Below are 21885 nucleotides of genomic sequence, written 5' to 3' on the forward strand. Positions count from 1 at the left end.
ATAGTGATTTTATCCTGGTGATTGTGAGGGGTGTATGTAATAAATGTGTTAATACTGCACCATGAGACTCTCTTTCTGTTTATGTTCCCCCTGGATTCTGCACATATAATGAATTGGTAACCCTGACGGGCAATACATTGGAGCATCCATACTATAACGCCATCTGAGTGGGGATTAATCCTGGTGTGGAGACCCAGGAGATATTGATTATATGCGCTGACATATAACCCATTTGGTACGGACATACTATTATTATATTTGATTATCCACATTAATACAGAATTATTACACTATGAGGTGCTGTGCTCTCACCTTTTGTTTTATAAATATATATATATATATATATTTATTTTTTTTAAATTAAAAGTGGTTTGCGGCACCTGGCTCTTACACTGTAGTGTACACTCACGAGCCCCGACCCGGCCCCACAGCTCAGCCCTCCTCACCCTAGGAACTGTCATGAGATCTCTCCCCCCAGAGTTCCTAGAGTGAGGACATGGAGCTGTTGGGTCAGGTGTGCAGCGGGTATTGCGATAACCAGTGATGAGCACTGCACTGATTGTCACAGTGACAGACAGGTCGTCCCATGACATCCAGCACAGCAGCAAAATACATATTCAAACACAGTAACGAGCCTGGGGAGGGAGGGTTCAAAATGAGAGACAAAATAATATCATATATATACATACTACATAGTACTTGAGTATCCTGTATTCATTTACTGGCCAGGTGACAGCTGCGTGAGCTAAAAGAGGCATGGTGAGGAGAGCAATATCCTGAAGCGCTTTCTCGCCCAGGGCACCAAAATGTCTCTGGTAAGGGCCACATGGCCTGAAAATGATCAAGGATCTAGGGGTGTATTTAACGGTTGATTTTGATGGATTTTAAATTGATGTAAATGGATGCTGTGCTTCTGGAGCGAAATCACAAATATTCTCTGTTACTAAAAGTGTGATTTAGCCCCACAACACTGATCTAGATAGAGTAAGAGTGATTTAAAATGTAATAATATCGACCTTTAGTAAATAAACCCCCTAGTCCTGCAGGACCATTTCCCCTGCTATAGGAAATGGAGGAGGTGTGGCCAGTGCCATGTGGGCGTGTACAACCTACACTCTCATCTCCAATGTCTCCCCAATACAGAAAAGGAGAACAACTGCAGCATTTTGTGAGTAAAACTGAAATACAAAGATAATACTTATGATTTATAAGGGTGGATGGTAATCATACTGTCATGATGACGGGCCTATTGTCATGTGAAGGCCTGGAGCTTTAGTCCCATCCGCCCCATTGGTAATCTAGCTCTGCTTGCAATTACCTGTCTTCGCTCATGTTGGTTGCCGATGCAATGCGATGGTCACAATGTGGAACAGCACATCGTGTCTGCCAGCATTGCACGTTCTCCATCGCACCCCATAAAGGTCTGAGGGAAAACTTGTGATGTCGGCATTACCATAGCGGGACAATACGGGCGCAGCCGGGCATGCGGCACAACGCACACAGGATTTAATGCCCCTCTCATAGAGGTATTAATACTACAAAGCTCTGAAATCTCACTGGTTTCAGATTATTGCAGTTTATCCATAAAGATGACCTTGTTCTGCCAATAAAGTGTCTTGAAGAAACATTGATAAGAAGAAACTTGTGTCTGTTTTATTCCCACTTCTGCAGGACGTACTACTGGCTCTAACAGCTGCCCCATCTATCTGTACATGGCACTATTGGCATTAAGTAATGGGTGTAGCTGCCCCATCTATCTGCGCATGGCACTATTGGCATTAAGTAATGGGTGTAGCTGCCCCATCTATCTGTACATGGCACTATTGGCATTAAGGAATGGGTGTAGCTGCCCCATCTATCTGTACATGGCACTATTGGCATTAAGTAATGGGTGTAGCTGCCCCATCTATCTGTACATGGCACTATTGGCATTAAGTAATGGGTGTAGCTGCCCCATCTATCTGTGCTTGGAACTATTGGCATTAAGTAATGGGTGTAGCTGCCCCATCTATCTTTGCTTGGCACTATTGGCATTAAGTAATGGGTGTAGAGGCCCCATCTATCTGTACATGGCACTATTGGCATTAAGTAATTTGTGCAGCTGCCCCATCTATCTGTACATGGCAATATTGGCATTAAGTAATGGGTGTAGCTGCCCCATCTACCTGTACATGGCACTATGGGCATTAAGTAATGGGTGTAGATGCCCCATCTATCTGTACATGGCACTATTGGCATTAAGTAATTTGTGCAGCTGCCCCATCTATCTTTGCTTGGCACTATTGGCATTAAGTAATGGGTGTAGCTGCCCCATCTATCTGTACATGGCACTATTGGCATTAAGTAATGGGTGTAGCTGCCCCATCTATCTGTACATGGCACTATTGGCATTAAGGAATGGGTGTAAATGCCCCATCTATCTGTACATGGCACTATTGGCATTAAGTAATGGGTGTAGCTGCCCCATCTGTGCGTGGCACTATTGGCATTAAGCAATGGGTGTAAATGCCCCATCTATCTGTACATGGCACTATTGGCATTAAGGAATGGGTGTAGCTGCCCCATCTATCTGTACATGGCACTATTGGCATTAAGTAATGGGTGTAGCTGCCCCATCTATCTGTGCCTGGCACTATTGACATTAAGTAATGGGTGTAGCTGCCCCATCTATCTGTGCGTGGCACTATGGGCATTAAGCAATGGGTGTTGTCATTGCTACGAGTTCGTTGTAGCACTTGTGTTTCACATTTATAAATATAGGTACCCTATCTTAAAAAGAAACAGCTAAGAATTCAGCGGGAATGGCGTCATGGGGGAGGCATACTTATATCTATGGTTACTGGAATAAAGAACAATCTCAACCAGTACGGGCGTCCATAACATAAGTCATAAGGCATTGGAGCATGGTCTGACGTCTTTCCAGAAAATATAACCTTGAGTAAAACATATTCTCCTGTTTTTCATATCAATAGTATTTAAAGTACATAATGTTTCTCGCGCTCTAAGGGAAGCAGCGGCTATTGTGCCCAGCGGTGTACTAAAAGGCAGTAATTTGTGTGGTTAAGAGATCAGACGGAGGACGAGCAAGGAGAAAAATGCCAGGAAGATAAACATTTACAGAGAAACAAATACTACAACACAGGAGTAAGTGCGGGAGAAATGTCAGATGTGAGAAGGATTTGAGGCTCCATCGGAGCGTTCCCTGCGTCCTTCATACTTCTGATACATAACGCACGTTTCTGAAACTGAAGGATGACACGCTATTATAGAGGGAAGTAAGAGCCAAGCAAGATTGGAAATTGTGTTGATGATCCTGCTAAAGAATTTTAGAACCATTTTGTTTTTTATTCCCCCCTGTGATGTAGTCTAACGCTGGGTACACACTGGCCGACATTCAATTGAACGGCCGATATATCGCGTGCACATCGACCAGTGTGTACAGACGACATGTCTGTGAACGACATTGTTCACAGACATATCGTGTAAGCTACGCAGCACAGCCGATGGCAGATATATCTGCACATAGTGCTGTGTATGGGCGATCAACCAACAGCTCCTGCACTTGCTGTACAGGCAGCCGGTGATTGACATCACAACTGGGCGGGCACATGTAAATTCCTGCTTAGTTGTGATGTCAGGCACGACAGATCGGGCTGATGATTGGTAAGTGTATATGCAATTACCATTCTTCAGATAGGGCAGCGGAGCGGCCGGATGGCCAGTCCATCGTCCTAATGTGTACCCAGCTTTAGGATACTGATCTTGTGTCAGTGCAGGAGGACATGTATGTAAGTATACAAAATGTAGTGTTGGCTGTTTCTTACAGCAATCTATATAACACGGCCATAGCATAGTTATTCTTCCTTATTAAAATAAACAACATAGAGATCATAGAAAAGGGATTCTGATTTTAAAGCTTCAGCATGATCAAATCTCTACAGGGTGTATGTCATGACAAGGACGGAATGGGACTGAAATGCCGGCGGCAGTTCATTTGAATCCCGCTGGCGGTTCAAATCCCGACAGCGGTTGCCCGACAGGATGAAAATCCCAACAGAGGCAGGTAAGTACGCTAACCTACCCCGTGTCCCCCACCCCCCCAAACCCTCCCTTAGTGGTACCTAACCCTTACCTTCCCCCGGGGGGTGACTAACCCCAACCCCCCCTTACCGCTCCCTAAACCTAACCCTTTGGAGGGGGAGGGGGCCTAACCCTAACCTTTCCCTGGGGATGCCTAAACCACCCCCCCAAAACTAAACACTAACTCCGCTAACTGCCCTAAACCTAACCCTCGGCTCCAGCGAATAACAGGATGGGCGCCCGAGACTTACCTCGTTCAGGCATGCGCCGTCCTGGATTCCGGCGTCAGGATTATGATGATAGGTGTTGGTATTTCGACGCCTATCATAATCCCTAGCCGGCATTTTGCTGTCGGGATTGTGACAGACAAGGACTTATAGTAAAGGTACTACAGGTTGAATCTCCCCTATCCAAACATTCCGAAATACGGAATAATTTTGGCATGACTGAGATAATGAAACCTTTGATTTTTGATGGTTCAATGTACACAAACTTTGTCTAAGGAACAAATTGTTACAAATATTGTATATAATTACCTTCAGGCTGTGTGTATAAGGTGTATATGAAACATACATGAATTTCATTTCTGTACACAAACTTTGCTTGAGCCACAAAACTATTGAAAATATTGTATAAAATTACCTGCAGGCTGTGTGTATAAGGTGTATATAACACATAAATGCATTCTGTGCGAATATTGGGGTCCCATTCCCAAGATATTTCATTATGATATGCAAATATTCCAAAATACGGAATATTCCGTTATCCAAAATACTCCTTTTCCTGAGCATTTTGGATATGGGAGACTCAACCTGTATAAGCATTTAAAATAATGAATATATTATATGAATACCTGACTCACCAATCCTCACTGATTGCCCAAGTGTTCACAGATTTACAATCTGACCTTTACAATCTACACAAAACTGTTTAAAAGATTAAAGCCAACATGTCAATCAAAGTTCAAACAGTACTGGAGAAAAGTCAGGGTCCAACAACTCTTCTACAGCAACATATAAAGGTTTATTAACTGGATCAAGCACTTGAGCTTTTCCTCTATAACCTATACCGATAATCTTACTACGACTGTCTGTCACCCTGCATCCGCATTAGAGCGATCCTGACACACTGTTCTGGATCTAATCTGCTAAAGGGCGGGGGCAGAGCAAAGCAGACGGAGAATGGCAAAATCCTGTCTAAAAGTGTGTCCATTGTCTGTACGCCAGGCACGGCTAAGACGCTTCAAGAACTCAGGAAATCGTCCACAGACTCGGTCGCACACTGATGTACAAGTGCCGCAAATCAATTAATTAGCACAGTCTCCTGGTGCGTCCTAGTGGCATCGCTTTGTGACTAAGGGGTCTATTTACTAAGCAGTGTTAGGAGACAGAGTGAAAAGTGATAAGGTGCCAGCCAATCAGCTCCCAACTGTCATTTTTCAAACACAGCCTGTGAGATGGCAGTTGGGAGCTGATTGGCTGATACCTTATCACTTTTCACTCTGTCTCCTAACACTGCTTAGTAACTAGACCCCTAAGACATTTTAGTGCAAAAATGACGCTCGGCGCAAGCAGAGTTGCTCACTCATTCCAGACGTTGTGCGCTGAATGGCGTATTGATGCTAAACGTATGAGGAAACATCTGTACTAGTATATTTAAGGAACTAAGGGGCCCATTTATCAACAGGTTTTAAAACTCGTTGCATATGATAAAACTTGTTGATAAATGGGCCCCTTAGTAGGGTGAATCGGCCAGTGAATGAACACTACTAGTGAATGAATATTATCAAGGTTAATGCATACAATCCTAGATCATATCAGTTGACTATGTTTTATTACTGTTAAGCTGGGTACACACTGAGCGATGTGTACCCAGCCGATGTGGGTACCTCGGTACACATCAGAACGAGGTAATGAACGACGGAATGATTCCTCATGCCGTCCTTCATTACCTTCAACGGGGCCGCATGCAATATCGTCCAGTTGGACATAACAGCACAACCGACCGGACGATACCCAATTAGACCGCGCATATTGGCCGCACACACTGAGCGATGTCGTTCCATTTCGGCTGGAAACGACATATTGTGCCAACATCGTCTCAGTGTGTACAAGTCATATTATTTATTTACTGGACTTGTGTGTTCATTTGCTGGTGTTGTGTGGTCATTTGCTGGTAATTTCTGCACCTCCCTGTTTTTTTTGGCTGCAAACTTCTAATTATTACTTTAATTTTTAAACCAAAAATTTATTTAAAAAGTATACATACACCCCATAACCTTAAATCTTAGAATTCCCTTACCTGTTCATTCACTGGACGACTCACAGCATCACTGATTAATGTTGAAAGTCCCTTTAAGAAAACCTATTCAGTTAAACTCCCAGACGCCAATGGTTACACTGCCTTTAAAATATATAAGTAGTTTATTTCTAAATTGTTCCAGCTTTTGTCATTCTATTGGGGGGTGCTGAAAAAATAATGGTATAGTCCGACTGTAGCTCCTGGTCTACACCCCAGCCTTCCCGGGAACCTGCAGTTCAGTCTAATGGTGCATACACACGGTCAGATTTAGCAGGACGATATAAATTATATAGTTTATCGTTAGATCGTTTATATCAGCCATTTGTAGCCCCTTCCAACCTCCAAACGACGCGTGGGCACGGATGGTCGATAACGACCATCGCCCATGCATGCAGTTCAACCTGGTTGATATCGACCAGATTACTATATCGTTTGGGGGTTGATCCTGTGCTGGATGTTCAATAACGATCATCCAGCACACGCAGGGCGATCAGACAACGATATCTTTATCAATGTCTGATCTGACCGTGTGTATGCACCATAAGAGGTATATTAACTAAAGTGAAGGCTTTTAGACGTGGGGATGTTGCCCATAGCAACCAATTAGATTGTACTTAACATTTATTGAGCATCTTCTAGAAGATAATAGCTAGAATATGATTGATTGCTATGGGCAACGTTTCCACTTCAAAACACCTACACTTATATTATAATATATTTCTTAATTTGTTTGTTTTATTGTCTTCTTGCTGGTTATTGCTCCCAGACCTGAAGGCCCAAGGTCTCTGTTCTTTGGTACCTTTGATGGCACAAGAGGTCAGGCCTTGTGAGATCAGCTTGGGAAGCTCATTATGCAGCTTCTAATAAACCAGAGAAGCAGTCACATGATGGGCATCAGTCCCAACCAGGATCTCCAGTGGTGTGTGCTCTTCTGTTCCTCTTCCAGGCCCAGTGATTCCATTTCACCATAGACACCTAGATGAGAGGTATCTTGAGTTGGGGATACTTCATAGCTCCCCTTTCAGACTGGTTTTCACCACAGGTGTTACTGGAGACTAAGTAGCGGAGTCTAAAGCTGCATACACACACAACAATTTTTTGAACTATTATCGTTAAACGATATCGTTTAACGATAATCGTTTGAAAAAACGTTCACTTTCTGAGTCAAACGATAATCGTTCATGCGCGTTCACGTTTGTAGTTCAGTCAGACTTGTCAACTCAACGATTTTCATTAAGGGAATATGCAAAAATCGTTTGTAGTTCAAAAAAATCGTTCATTACACTTTAAAATATCTGACAGAAAATCGCTTTACTCTGAGAGAATTCAGTCTGCCTACAGGTTGTGGTCCAGTTCCAGACAGACAACAGAAGTTGAGGTTTATGCAAATCTCCTTTAAACAGAAAAGTGCATACACAGACAACGATTTTGTTACCAACGATTTTATGAATGATTTTCTGTCAGATTATCTGTCAGATTTTTAAAGTGTAATGAACGATTTTTTTGAACTACCAACGATTTTTGCATATTCCCTTAATGAAAATCGTTGAGTTGATAAGTCTGACTGAACTACAAATGTGAACGCGCATAATCGTTCATCGTTTGACTCAGAAAGTGAACGATTTTTTTCAAACGATTATCGTTAAACGATATCGTTTAACGATAATCGTTCAAAAAATCTTTGTGTGTATGCAGCTTAAGTTAAAAAAAAACAATATGAATAAGAAGTATGACCCAAAGAGCTTACAATCTAAACGATGTTCGTTTTTTATTGTTGCTCTGTATGTGGTGTGATATTGGGACATTCACCCATTTTATATTGTCCCTATTTGGTATTTTGTCTGGTCTATATTGTTTCTACAACAGTTGTATTCTGTGTTTATTATCTGCACATTTGTTCCTGCAATTTTTATTTTATTTTAAACACTTAAAGTATGCATGAAAAGTGTTTATTTTATCTAGCAAGACCAACGGCTCAAGATATTTTTTTTTAAGCTCCCTTTAAACTAAAACCCAGGCACAATGCATTAGGCATTCATATTATTCTGCTGCATTTAACATTTGACCAAAATAAGCGCATACATTTTACAAGGCAATCAGAAGGCTATTTTAGAAGACAGACTTTTATGGCTGATTATTACAGTGAACTTGTAGTTATTTTATTGGCTGCACCAATTATCTTTGAAACATACTTGACTTTAACAAACCCATATAGCTCAGTGATGCCGACCAGCTGAGAATGACAGTAAATCTACCATTGCGAAACCCAAAGGCGCAAATAGGATGTAACAGCGATACAATTTGAAACCCTCTATCCCTGGCTGACCTCTAGTAAAGAATAGAGGGCCTGATTCAGAGCCGGACGCTATTTGCGCTCGCTCGTTCAGAAAAAGGGGCCGGCTATTTAAACTGAGCACTCGCTCTTTGCGGTCTGTTGACGCCTCTATGTCTGAGCGAGCGAATGGAACATGCGCTCACTATTTTGTAAAGACGCCCCCTGGCCGCTCGCATCATACGTCATCTCCGCTATTTATTAGATTAATCGAGTACATCGAAAGGCGTCTGAACTGCTCGCAGTGCTTGTGGTTGGATCTTCCTACCGCAATCATGCGAACAGTTCAGGCTAAGAAACAACCAAGTGACGTGGTCGATGACGCTGCTTTGTTAATTATGCACACCCTTAAAACGCCCGTTTTGACCGTTTGGCACGCCTGCGTTCGGATCTCCACTCCCCGTTTTCAAGCACCTTCCCCTGTTACCACCCACAAACGCATCATCCTGTCACTCAAATTAGCAGGCACTCGCAATTTTGCGAACACACGATTTCCGACTGCACTGACTGGTTGGCGCATGCGCATTACGACCCATACGCATGCGCAGATGTGCGAACATCGCTCGGAGCGAACGAGCGGCCGCTTACGAGCGGCTCTGAATCAGGCCCAGAGTCTATACATATTCGGAACAGATAGATAGCTAAGTAAATAGATTGTCAGATAATTGTTTTCTCTACATTTTCATCTAGATACCATTATAACATATCATGACTGAATATAAAGAATAAGAGAAACAAAAGTGAATATGCCTGCAGAGGCTGACGGACGCTGTCTACTCATTACCTGAGAGGCTTCTCTACCTGCCGACACAGGAGGTGCAGAGTGTTGGGAATGGTCTGGTCCTTCTCCACCGCCCGGCTGTATCTGGTAATTTACTGCTTGATAGAGAATCTGGAGAAAACAGCAGGTCATATCAGTAATTTCACACACCTACCGCTAAGTACTCTATGGCTAGAATAGTCTTAGGTCTTAACCGAAGACACTAGAATTTGTGGTATGCCCGAGTATACGTTCTGCGTTGTGCTGTACATATTAAACTGGATGGAATACAGTATGGTAACTATATATTATTCATGACTCGTCTTGCACTGGGAATAGTATGACTTGCATTAACCAGTATTGAGTTCAAGTAGGAATACTTGTGTCATATAACGAAAAACATAAACGACAAGAGAATTGGGGACATTGATACAAAGTCGCACAAAGCTGCCGCATTGTGTGCTTGATAAAAGCCGCAGATCTCCGCTTGTATCAAGAGGCAGCTGCATTCAGCGCAACAGATTCCATCTACAAGCCCACGCCGCGACATCTTATGCTAAGTGCGATTGCCCCGCTCACCGCCAGTTACACCCTCTAGAGCAGGGATGGGGAACCTCAGGCCCGGGGGCCGTATAAGGCCCCCGGAATCATTTGGTATGGCCCTCAGAGCTTTTTTCTGCTAGCCTCACCTGGCTAGCAGGATGCCTAGAATGGGACCCTGCAGCCAGAATCTATGCAGCAGTGCCTCCTGGAGCATCCTTAGGACACTACAGACGGCCACACCGCTGCCCTTACAGCTCCCCGGAGCATCCTCAGGATGCTCCAGGCATTGCTGTAATCACCGGCTATTGTGACCCCGCCCCCGTGTGAGAGGGCAGTGCCTGCACATATACATATATATATATATATATATATATATATATATATATATATATAAAAATGGCCCTCTCCAGAAAAAAGGTTCCCCACCCTTGCTCTAGAGTATAAGATTGCTAGCAGGGTCCTCTCACCTCTGTTTGTCTGTATGTTACTCAGTCTTGTTTTATTACTGTTTTATTCCCAGTTGTAAAGCACAACGGAGTATGCGGACGTTATATAAATCACCATAATAACTAATAAAATGTACCGACAAGAAGAGATCCGACTGACTTTCGTGCTACTCTCAGTAGGCGGCAGATCACAGAGATGGGTATGTTCACCTCTGAAGAATGCGCAATATGATAAATCGCAGATGTGGTCGCTTTGCGTGCAACCCTAAATCAGGCCCTTTATGACGTGCTAAATCCGTTGCCTTTAAAACAGCAAGCAGCCTTGTGATTTTACATGATAAATGTCTAAAGCAGGGCGCTAAAACTGAATACATTACATTACACTGAAAGGATACAAAGCCTCTGCCTGCATACAGTGGTTACTATGTGCTTCTCAAAGACCAAAACTTGAAAGTTGTAGTTGACGGATTAACATTAAGCACAGTTCGGCCTCTTGTTGTGCCTGTATTGTGTATCTGCTCTTGTAGCCAAATCTCTCAGTCTGCTCGCGGACATTGTACTGACCTGTGTTTGCAAAGAGCTGCTGGCAGCCAGCAGTGTCTGTATGGCACATGGAGGGCAATGAGTCAAAGCAAATGCCATCAGTTCCTGACGTGTGCCAAGGTCGCTATAATTCTCACACTGTCCCAATTTACTGCACACTTCCCAGCTCTTACTGTACCCTGGAACAAATAGCACAACGTATAATGAAACATACAGTAACATGTGCCTTCCAGCACAGGCTGCAGCACAATCACAAAGGGTGCACAAAATAACACACGTGGGTAGGACATACAGTATATATAGGTATTGCTTCAATAAACACACCATAGCCCCACCTCTAGGGAGAAGGAACGGACTTTATAAAGTGTAGTATGTACTCATGTATGACCTATCTGTTTATACAGCCAATGCACATGCAGCACTTTAAACAATGGTTTCTGTATAATTGTAATGGGGATTAAGGGTCGACTATGGGATCCCAGCAGTCGGGATGTCGGTGGTCAGAATACTGGGGCCCCTGACGGGAATAAAAATGTAAGCGGTCAATAAAATTATTTTTTAGATTTATTGGTACTTTCAACAAAACCAATGTTTAACCATAAACATGATGTAAAACTAGGATTCCGGACTCCAGCCCCCTCTAGCTCGCAGTGCAGTTCCTGCTCGGCAATATTAAAGTATGGGGGGCTCACGGAGGGAGGGGTCCAGGTGGACGTGCCTTCTGTGCCCACCTTAATCTGGCACTGTGGCTGCAGGCTGAGAGGCAGGGGAGAGAATGCTGCCTGGCCGCTCTGTGTGTAATTCACAATCAGAGCGGCTGGGGAGAGTCTTCCTCTGCCTGCCCCTCAGCCGGCTGCCCTATGCACAGAGCGAGTGACCGCACACTCCATGAAGATACCCCCGGCCCCTGCTCGGATTTCATGCCCAGAGCTATTCAATAAAACTGCCTTTTCCCCAAGCGCTAACCCATTGATTCCACCTTAAATGCAGAATCAATGGGTTTCCCCCATGCCTTTTATTGCTGACATTTTCTTGCAGCTATTGAAGCTGAGAGGAAAAGTGCACCATTGTGATTTAACGCGCGGGGTAAACCTAGCTAATTTAATCAGCTGGTGCAGCTAACTGGATGCCCCCCCACAAGTTAAACCTCTTGTTAAAAAATGAGTTAGACCTTTTCAACTGTACAGATATCACATTAGTATGTTTATCAATTTGTTTTATATTGGGCATAGTGCACCAACAAATGCACCACTGTAGTGCAACAGGAATCGGTATGAAATACCTGGCAGCGCCTGGCCGACAAAAGCAGTTCCCGGCAGCGGAAGCTTGACAGCGCTGGAAATCCCGATCGTCGCTAAGGTAAGTATAAACTAGGGATGTGCAGGCTCGGATAGGTTCGAGTTTGCACGTGGAGTTCGGATTTTTCCCTCCAAAAAAACGGAACTCAGAACGAGGCAAAACGTCATCTTACATGGACGAACATCATCATTCCTGGTCTTTTGTCCAGGAATGATGATGTTCGTCCATGTAAGATGACGTTTTGCCTCGTTCTGAGTTCCGTTTTTTTGGAGGGAAAAATCCGAACTCCACGTACAAACTCGAACCTATCCGAGCCTGCACATCCCTAGTATAAACTAACCTAACCCCCTAACCCCAAGTGCCTAACCCTAATCCCCCTCTTCCCCGCTGCCTAAACCTAAGTCCCCCGGGGGGTTGCCTAACCCTAAATCTTCCCCGGGGGTGCCTAACCCTAATCCTCCCTCCCCCTAGCCTAACCCTATCCCCTCCTGGGGGGGTGCCTAACCCTAAGTCCCCCCCCCCCGGGGACCCCTCCCAGGGGGGTGCCTAACCCTAAGTGCCCTAAACCTAAACCCCGCGGCTGCCGCTTGGCGTCGGGATTCCGGCAGCCGGTTTCCCGATTGTATACCCAGGAATCGGTATGAAATACCGCCGGCCGCATGTGCAACATGTTAGTTCAAAGTGATGGTACATAATCCAATTTCTGCTTTGGCTAACCGGAAGTGGCTGTTCCCCCAGCAAGGAATACCTCTAGCAATGTGCCCTTTCCAAAACTATTCCAGACCCTCTCAATCCGCCCAACTCCTCCCATTGCAAACTCTGATATCATTCTCTAAAAAAACAAGTGCTAAAGCTGCAGTCTAGGCACATCTGTACACACCAAGCTGCATGGCACAGCCGAAGGCGACTTTGGGCTATGCCTCTGCCAAATGACACCAAAAGGTTATAACCCAAATTGGCAGGTGCAGAGACTGTATAAATGCAGGGCTATCACTTGATGTTATGTTGGTCCAATTATGGCTAGATACTTTCAACACTCAACAGGGCATATTCAATTAACCGCAGGGTTTTCCCTGCGACTAATTGCCGTCCAAAAACCCTGCGGCACTGGGAAATGCTATTCAATCAAATAGCCTTTTTCCCGTGCTGTAAAATCGGGACTCACGCGCAGAAACACACTGATTCGGCGTAAACTGCGGAATCAATGGGGGTTTTTTTCCCCGCGCGCGAGGCCGATTTGGTTGTGTTTACGTGGATTTTACCTCGCACCTCCATGAGCTGCGAGGTAAAGTCCGACTGCGGGGACTCACGCGCGGGGAATCCCCCGTAATTGAATTGGTCCGGCGCTAATTGAATATGCCCCATTAGAGTTCATTTCTTACAGGGATTTATTTGTCATGAGCCGCTAGATACAATCTCTAGTTGACCGACATCACTAGTCATTTGGAACACCACAATGAAACGTGATGAATACTGTAGATACCAGCTGTTTTATAGGAGGATCTAACAATCAGTGAAGAAAGAGATATATAAATAGGTTACCTGAGGCCATGAGTTCTTGGCAGTGGGCATTCGCAGCCCTGTAATCCTGGCACTCTAGTGCTTGCTCAGATAAAAGCATAAGAACTTGTCCTTTCCTCTCCGTCTCTTCATTTCCTGAAATATGGAATCATTTTCGATCTGGAACTTTATATTAATTACACGATCATATAAATTGCGACATAAAGCTGTGTAGACCCTGGATATTGTGATGTTTTTGTAATGCAGGTATAGTATCCTGGAGATTCCCATGTCTTTCCATTTCTCATTAAATTGTTTAGAAATAACTGTAGGAAGAAACGCTCAGTGATCATATCTGTTATGTATGTATGTATGTATGTATGTATGTATGTATAAATGAATCATACTTGCCGACTCTCTGAACGTCAAGTAGACTCCCTGAAATAGAGGTGATCTCCCTGATTCCCTGAAGTCTAGCAATCTTCCTGAGGCTAGGCCATACTTGCCGACTTTACAATTCTTCTCTCCGGGAGCAAGCCCAAACAGGAGATGCTGCGGACAGGTTCGGGGAAGGGGGGGTTGGCGGGGCCGTGGCGGTAAAAGTCATTAAGCCACACCCCTTCACGGCAAACGGCAGCGATTCGCAGGTCCGCAAGGAGGGGGCAGGGGTAAATTATGCGATTTGCTGCATTTTAGCCCTGTCCCCTCCCTACAGACCCATAAATTCCCTATAAAAACGCCCCATCCTGCCCACTTCACTAGGAAGTAGGCGGGATGCGGCAGATCTACCTTGTCTTCCGGGGTGCAGGGAGTTAGCAGAAAAATCGGGAGACTGCCGCGACTTCCAGGGGAGTAGGTAAGTATGGGCTAGGCTGGGTGTGTGCAACACAGTGATGACATCATCACTCTCCACCCACCATGGAGGAAGAACTGGGAAGAATATAAATTGATGTGTGCTACAAGAAAGCCACTGGCTGCTACATGGTGGCTGTGTGCCCAATAATATGTGATGAATGACATGTGATTTATGCACAAGGAAGTGTGATTATTTATTGCAGATGGGGGCGCCATAACAGTTCATGTGTGTTGTATTACAGTTTGTGTGCTGCTTTACTGGGAAGCTGTGTCCGAGGATGTGTGCTGCATTACATGGGGTGCTAGAAAATAGTTGAGTGCAGCACATTTTTAATACACAGTCATGTCTATAGTAAAACATCTTGTGTTAGTTCATTTTAGGCTCATTTAAAGTTGGACGTAAGTCAATTACATGATGACGCGCCTCTCACACAGGACAGTACACACTCTCTTCAGCGCCGCGCACATAGGTCTTGCTTTCACATTCTCCCTGAAATTATTTTTTCAAAAGTAGGAAAGTATGGTGTGTATTTATGCCTGCATTACCAAAACACAGCAATGGTTAAATGTATAGACTGAGCAACCCAGTGATTCTTAAGCCAGGTACACACTGGAGCGATATAGATATGTCCCTCTGTATCTAGGAGGTGAGTACATTTAACTGCAATGTATATATGCTAGTGTTAGGGACCTGCAGAAAAATGGGGTCCCTTGATGCCGGGCTGCAGGCTTATATGCTTTGATCAAATCATGACAAAATCCCCTTTGTTTTATTTGCTGCACACACATAGATTTGCAGTATATTATTGTTAGCGCCGATAGCAAAGGTTTTTCTGTTTTATATACATATATGGCATTAATATTGCCATGCTGCTGGTACCATGTATGATATGGGTAAAACCGAGCGCGGGCATATTTCTTTTCTGTTTTGTTTCAAAATTTTGCCTTGTGCTATCATGGCAGCTTTCAATTAAGGCTATAAAAAGCCTAGTTGGGTGTGGCTAACAGCCAGCTCCTGTATAGATGTGTCCCTCTGTATCTAGGAGGTGAGTACATTTAACTGCAATGTAATGATGTGCTGGGCATATATGCTAGTGTTAGGGACCTGCAGAAAAATGTGGTGCCTTGATGCTGGGCTGCAGTTTTAAATGCTTTGATCAAATCATGACAAAATCCCCTTTGTTTTATTTGCTGCACACACATAAATTTGCAGTATATTACTGTTAGCGCCGATAGCAAAAGTTTTTCTGTTTTGTACACACTGGAGCGATGTCGGCCGATATGTAATTTCGTGACGAAACATCACCTACATTGCTCAGAGTGGACCGGAGTTTGCGCGCTCCCACGGTCGCTATCGATGGTCGCCAAGTCTGATGTGCTGAACATCAAACCTAGCGATATGGCTTGCGGCCAGTGCATTGCTAATGAATGACGTAATGGTGATCGTTCCGTCGTTCATTAAAGTCGTTCAGTGTGGACGCACAATCACTGATCACGCGCATTCTTTCCCATGTCCCAGCCTTAATCTCCATCTCATTTGTTGTATACCATTTATAAGCAAACCCATCAGAACATCAGTATGGTCTTAGCATAACCAATTAGACCATCAGTATGGCCACAGCATAACCAATCAGACCATCAGTATGGTCACAGCATAACCAATCAGACCAACAGTATGGTCACAGCATAACCAACCAGACCATCAGTATGATCACAGCATAACCAACCAGACCCTCAGTATGGTCACAGCATAACCAATCAGACCCTCAGTATGGTCACAGCATAATCAATCAGACCCTCAGTATGGTCACAGCATAACCAATCAGACCCTCAGTATGGTCACAGCATAACCAATCAGACCATCAGTATGGTCACAGCATAACCAATCAGATCATCAGTATGGTCACAGCATAACCAACCAGACCCTCAGTATGGTCACAGCATAACCAATCAGACCCTCAGTATGGTCACAGCATACTCAATCAGACCCTCAGTATGGTCACAGCATAACCAATCAGACCCTCAGTATGGTCACAGCATAACCAATCAGACCATCAGTATGGTCACAGCATAACCAATCAGATCATCAGTATGGTCACAGCATAACCAATAAAATTATCAGTATGGTCTCAGCATAGTCACAACATCATCAGATTCGTCACAATAGCAGGAGATGACGGCGCTGATCATGTGGGAGCAGAGACGGTCAATTCACATTGTATTAAACAGAACCATATGTGATTGGGGCAGAGCCATGAAGTGAGGAGGGGAAGCCACAGTCTGAGAGTTACATAACAGAAGGAGCAGGGTCCTCCAACAGCACAATAGTGACGTGAGACTCCTGTCATACAGATGGAAAACTGTGGTGTCAGTCACAGAACTAGAAACACATTTCATTCAGCTTTTTATTTTATTTTTCAAGTCTCTGGTTAATGATCCCACTCCTGTAATTGCCCGTGGTAAATGGATCTATATGTTCCTCTCTTTCTATATGATCCGAGGGGTTTGTAGATAGAAACCAAAGAAATTTCAATCGCACAAACTCTGGCCAAGCATAATCTCAGCTAAAATAAAGTTGACAAGTACTTTCGAACAGCCGACGTTATAGCGGCAAATTAATGTCTTTTTTCTTCTCACCTTCTTTAACAACTTCCTCAGACATATTCATTTAACCACATTGTCCCTTTTGTGAGAGAATAAAAAAGAAAAGAAAAGGTATGTGCTAATGAGTGCAGGAGTCAGTGGAAGTGGCACATTTATAATGGAGCAAAACAAATTATTACCTACTTTCCTACACAGAACAGAGATAGCGCGGACCAAACAAAGCGCCAAGTCCTCATCAACAGATTACCTGAACATTGTTCTCCTAGGGGCCTTATCTCTCACAAACAGTGCTCTGAGCACAATACTAATCAAACATGTACAATCAAGATAAAGTATGGACTAGCTGCATTTAGTCTAAATTTAGCTTAAAAACTTCCCACTAGCGATCACATCCCAAGCGATTAAAGTGTATCGATGCCCGGTACCTGTGTGCTACAGGCAATCACACCCCCGGCATCGTAATATGACCAGTCTTGGAGCGTATTTTACAGTCTGTATCTGGGTTTGCAAACCAGTTCCTCACAGAGAGAGTGACGCCACAAGTAATATTATTTATAAGTTAAGGCGACCATATCAATAGCTAAACCATATAGTCACTGCATGAGAACTTTGTAGTGCGGTCGTTCAAACAAACATTTTGGGGCTGATGAAGACTTGAACACAAGTCAGGTTGCTGGAGGTACTGTCTCTAGTGTTTTTGCACTACGCATGCGCCGTAGGCAAATAAGGGTGAAGCAGAGTAGTATGCAACAATTGCAACAGAATATTTCAGAATACATTTGTTAGTTCTTCTGTGATTGAAACACAATTTAAGGTTCTGTCACGTTGGTATAGATGTCCCCTTATTCTAGCTAAGATGTTTCCTGGGCTGCCGGACAGAAGCTGGCGTTCTAATGCAGAAGTTGGCTCCCCACTACACATTTGGTGGGATTGCAGGCTCCTACGTCTCTGGGACCAAGTGATCTCTATCAATAGTGGGTGAGGAGGTCCCTTCTGATCCCTCTTTCTGGTTCCTAAACTCATGTCCTGGCCCTTTGGAAACCTACAAAAAAGCCTTATTAAAGTTCCTCAATAGTGTTGTGAAAGCTGTGATCCCGGCTCGCTGGCAGTCAACTCCCCCCCCACCCCACTCTAAAGGAATGGTTCGCCTGAATAGACATATACATGTCTATGGAGGACCTCCTTGTGACCCCAGAGAGGAACCAGGAGTTCACCTCTACGTGGCACCCATGGCTGGAATTTATATCCTCAAGATCATACTTATTGATTGCTGCCTGAGAACGGATACCTCTCCCCTGATAGAACTTTTATAGTCGCTTCTGCTGAAGTCTGGCCTTCCCCAATTATCCTCTCTATTTGCACTCTGGGGCCCCCCCGGAATCCGGCCCTGGAGAGAGCCTGCATTTTAATTCCACCTCCTCCTTCCCTGTTCTGGTAGGAGCAGGGCTCTGGACGTACTGCTGCTGTGTTTCCTCTAGCCAGCCGGTGCCAGCAGCAGCAGCACCATGTCCAGAGCCCTGCTCCTACCAGGTGAAGGGAGGAGGAGGTGGAGTTTCAGGATAGGGCCAGTGAATGCTGGCCTCTGAAGTGATCGGATATAGGATAAGGAAGCCTCCGATCGCTTCAGAGCCAGCGTTCCCAATGATGCACTGCGCGGGTGACGTCATGATGTCATCCGCGACGTGAGGAGCCTGCGCAGCCGCGACTGCTGGATCAAGTCAGATCCAGTCAGTACGGCAGTGGGAGTGGCAGGGGAACTACACAGGGGCACTACTACTACTACAGGGGAACTACACAGGGGCACTACTACTACTACAGGGGAACTACACAGAGGCACTACTACTACTATAGGGGAACTACACAGGGGCACTACTACTACTATAGGGGAACTACACAGGGGCACTGCTGCTACTACTACAGGGAAACTACACAGGGGCACTGCTACTACTACAGGGAAACTACACAGGGGGACTACTACTACTACAGGGGAACTACACAGGGGCACTGCTACTACTACAGGGGAACTACACAGGGGCACTACTACTACTACAGGGGAACTACACAGAGGCACTACTACTACTATAGGGGAACTACACAGGGGCACTACTACTACTATAGGGGAACTACACAGGGGCACTGCTACTACTACAGGGAAACTACACAGGGGGACTACTACTGCTATAGGGGCACTAATTTTAAAGGGCACAACTACAGGGGCACTACTACTTCAGGGGTACAACTTTAAATGGCACAACTACAGGGGCTCCACTACTACTACAGGGGCACTACTTTAAAGGGCACAACGACAGGGGCACTACTTTACAGGGCATACTTTAAAGGGCACAATGACAGGGGCACTACTTTAAAGGGCACTGCATATGGGCACCACTATGGGGACACTCCATATGGACACAACTACAGGGGGCCCTGCATAAGGGGCACATCTACAGGGGGCATTACATAATGGGCACTGCTACAGGGGGCACTGCATAAGGGGCCATGCTTAATGGGCACTGCTACAGGGGGCATTGCATAATGAGCAGTACTACAGGGGGCATTGCATAATGAGCAGTACTACATGGGGCATTGCATAATGGGCAGTACTACAGGGGGCATTGCATAAAGGGCACTGCTACAGGGGGCATTGCATAAGGGGCACTAGTACAGGGGCATTGCATGAGGGGAGGGGGGTCTATACTGAGATGGGAGAGGGGTCAGTGAAAGAGCGGGTCTGTGCTGTGAGGGGAGGAGGGGGGTCCTGTGCTGAGAGGGGTCAGTGATGTGAGGGGGAAGGTTAGGTTTAGGCTGCAGGGAGGGTTAGGGGTAGGATTAGGATACTTACCGGCAGGCATCGGTATCCTAACCTTGTAGGGATGCTGGCATCTGGATCCAGAGCGCCGGCATCCCGTACCCAACCCATACATACATAGCCAATGTTTCAAGGCCGCAGCGGACCTTTTCTTGGGTGCTGTACAGGGGAATGAATCAGAAATTAAAATATAGTGCTATGGAATGTTTGAGGGAGGGGGGCCCCAAAACTGGTATCTTGCCTAGGGCCCCCTGAGATCTAAATCCGGCTCTGGTCCCATCCCCTCCCTTGTGTGTGTTGTCTTTGCTTTTGTAGGATTTTTGTTTGTTCCCAATATTTTGTTTGTATTAAATTGGATAATTCTCGGATATTATGTTTTGTAAGCTTTTTTATGATTAGTCTATGTTGTGCGTGGTTTTTGTCCTGCATTTTGATGTACGGTTTTGACTATTTTGTTATTTATTTTGATAAAAACAATAAACATAGGGGAGAATTCAATTCAGCGCGATGGTGAATAGCGGCGGGAGGGAGCTCCCGCTGCTATTCAATTCAATGCGCTGTGTGCCTTGTCGGGAAGCACGTAAGTCAGACAATGCCGGTTCTCGCAACTTAACCTGTTAGCGCCGCTCTAGGCCGGCAAACAGCTGCGTGCCCGGCACTTTTGTCGGATTTCTCATCGCATCCCCAGGGGAGTGCGAAAAGAAATCCTTTGCCCACCCAAACAGCGCGTTGAACTGAATAGCTGCGGGAGCTCCCTCCCGCGGTTATTCACCATCGTGCTTAATTGAATTCCCCCCCATATATGGGGCAGGAGTGAGCAGCCTGTCGCTAGGCATGCTTCATCTTCACTTAAATATCACATGATTGACCATATACCTCCATCCATCAGAGTAGGTAATAGACCGAAAAAAACTCTTGCAATATGAAGTACGCTGGATCTATCGTCTGGGTACTATGGCACCCGGAGGGTTAAACGAACATTTGGGTTTAGGCTCATTCCTTTAGGCGCTTTTAGTATATTTCCTTGTGTTCAATTGTTTGTGTTAGACTAGGTAGCTATATCATCTATACACTTATGTTGATCACGTATGCCTATTACTATATTGTGTAGTTAGCAGAGTTAGGTGAATCATGAATTGACTGATTTAGGTAATTTACCTGTGAGATTATTTATCCACATTATCTATGCTTTAGTTTAGTCCATATGTTTGTGATAGGCCATACATCATGTTTTTATGTAGTAATGTTTTGTATTATGTTCCAGCGTCTTGTAACCAAGGTGATGGTGCACAAACGTCGTGACGCAATGACGTCATCAGGGACGCGCCGTCGGTCGTGTGCGCAGTCCCGCTCCGGCCAGGCTGCATGTAAGCACTGGGTGGTACATCTGTTATTGTCCTGATGAAAATGCTGTAAATTGGCATTGAAACGTTGACACCTTAAAGCTGCTTCTGCTGTATCATTTTAGCGTGGAGTGCCGGATCATCATATTGTGTGTATTATATATATATATATACATATATATATATATATATATATTACTTATATGTTAGTGTGAGGCATACAATAATATTTGTATGTGTGTGTGTGTATATATATATATATATATATATATATATACACACACACAAATATTATTGTATGCCTCACACTGACATACAAGTGGTATGTATGTATAGATATGTGTATATATATATATATATATATATATATATATATATATACACCCACACACAACATTTATTGAGGCAATTTATACATATGTGAATATAGTGGGCACAATAACGATGGCCACATTACCACCGTAAAACAA

General features: G+C 44.5%; 1 protein-coding gene across 4 annotated transcripts in view; it reads right to left on the reverse strand.

Annotated features, from left to right (window-relative positions):
- NBAS (NBAS subunit of NRZ tethering complex) overlaps positions 1-21885 on the reverse strand; it is an 890452-nt gene that overhangs the window by 489666 nt on the left and 378901 nt on the right. For all 4 annotated transcript variants that reach the window (XM_088451840.1, XM_088451839.1, XM_088451841.1 and 1 more), the window contains exons 33-35: positions 13847-13960; positions 11027-11184; positions 9498-9605 (exon numbers count right to left, since the gene is read on the reverse strand). In XM_088451840.1, coding sequence (XP_088307966.1) covers positions 9498-9605; positions 11027-11184; positions 13847-13960 — 380 coding nt within the window. The remainder of the gene's footprint in view (positions 1-9497; positions 9606-11026; positions 11185-13846; positions 13961-21885) is intronic.

The sequence above is a fragment of the Taudactylus pleione genome, unplaced genomic scaffold, assembly GCF_031769625.1.
Source record: "Taudactylus pleione unplaced genomic scaffold, aTauple2 ptg000030l, whole genome shotgun sequence".
In the NCBI taxonomy this organism is placed as follows: Eukaryota; Metazoa; Chordata; class Amphibia; order Anura; family Myobatrachidae; genus Taudactylus; species Taudactylus pleione.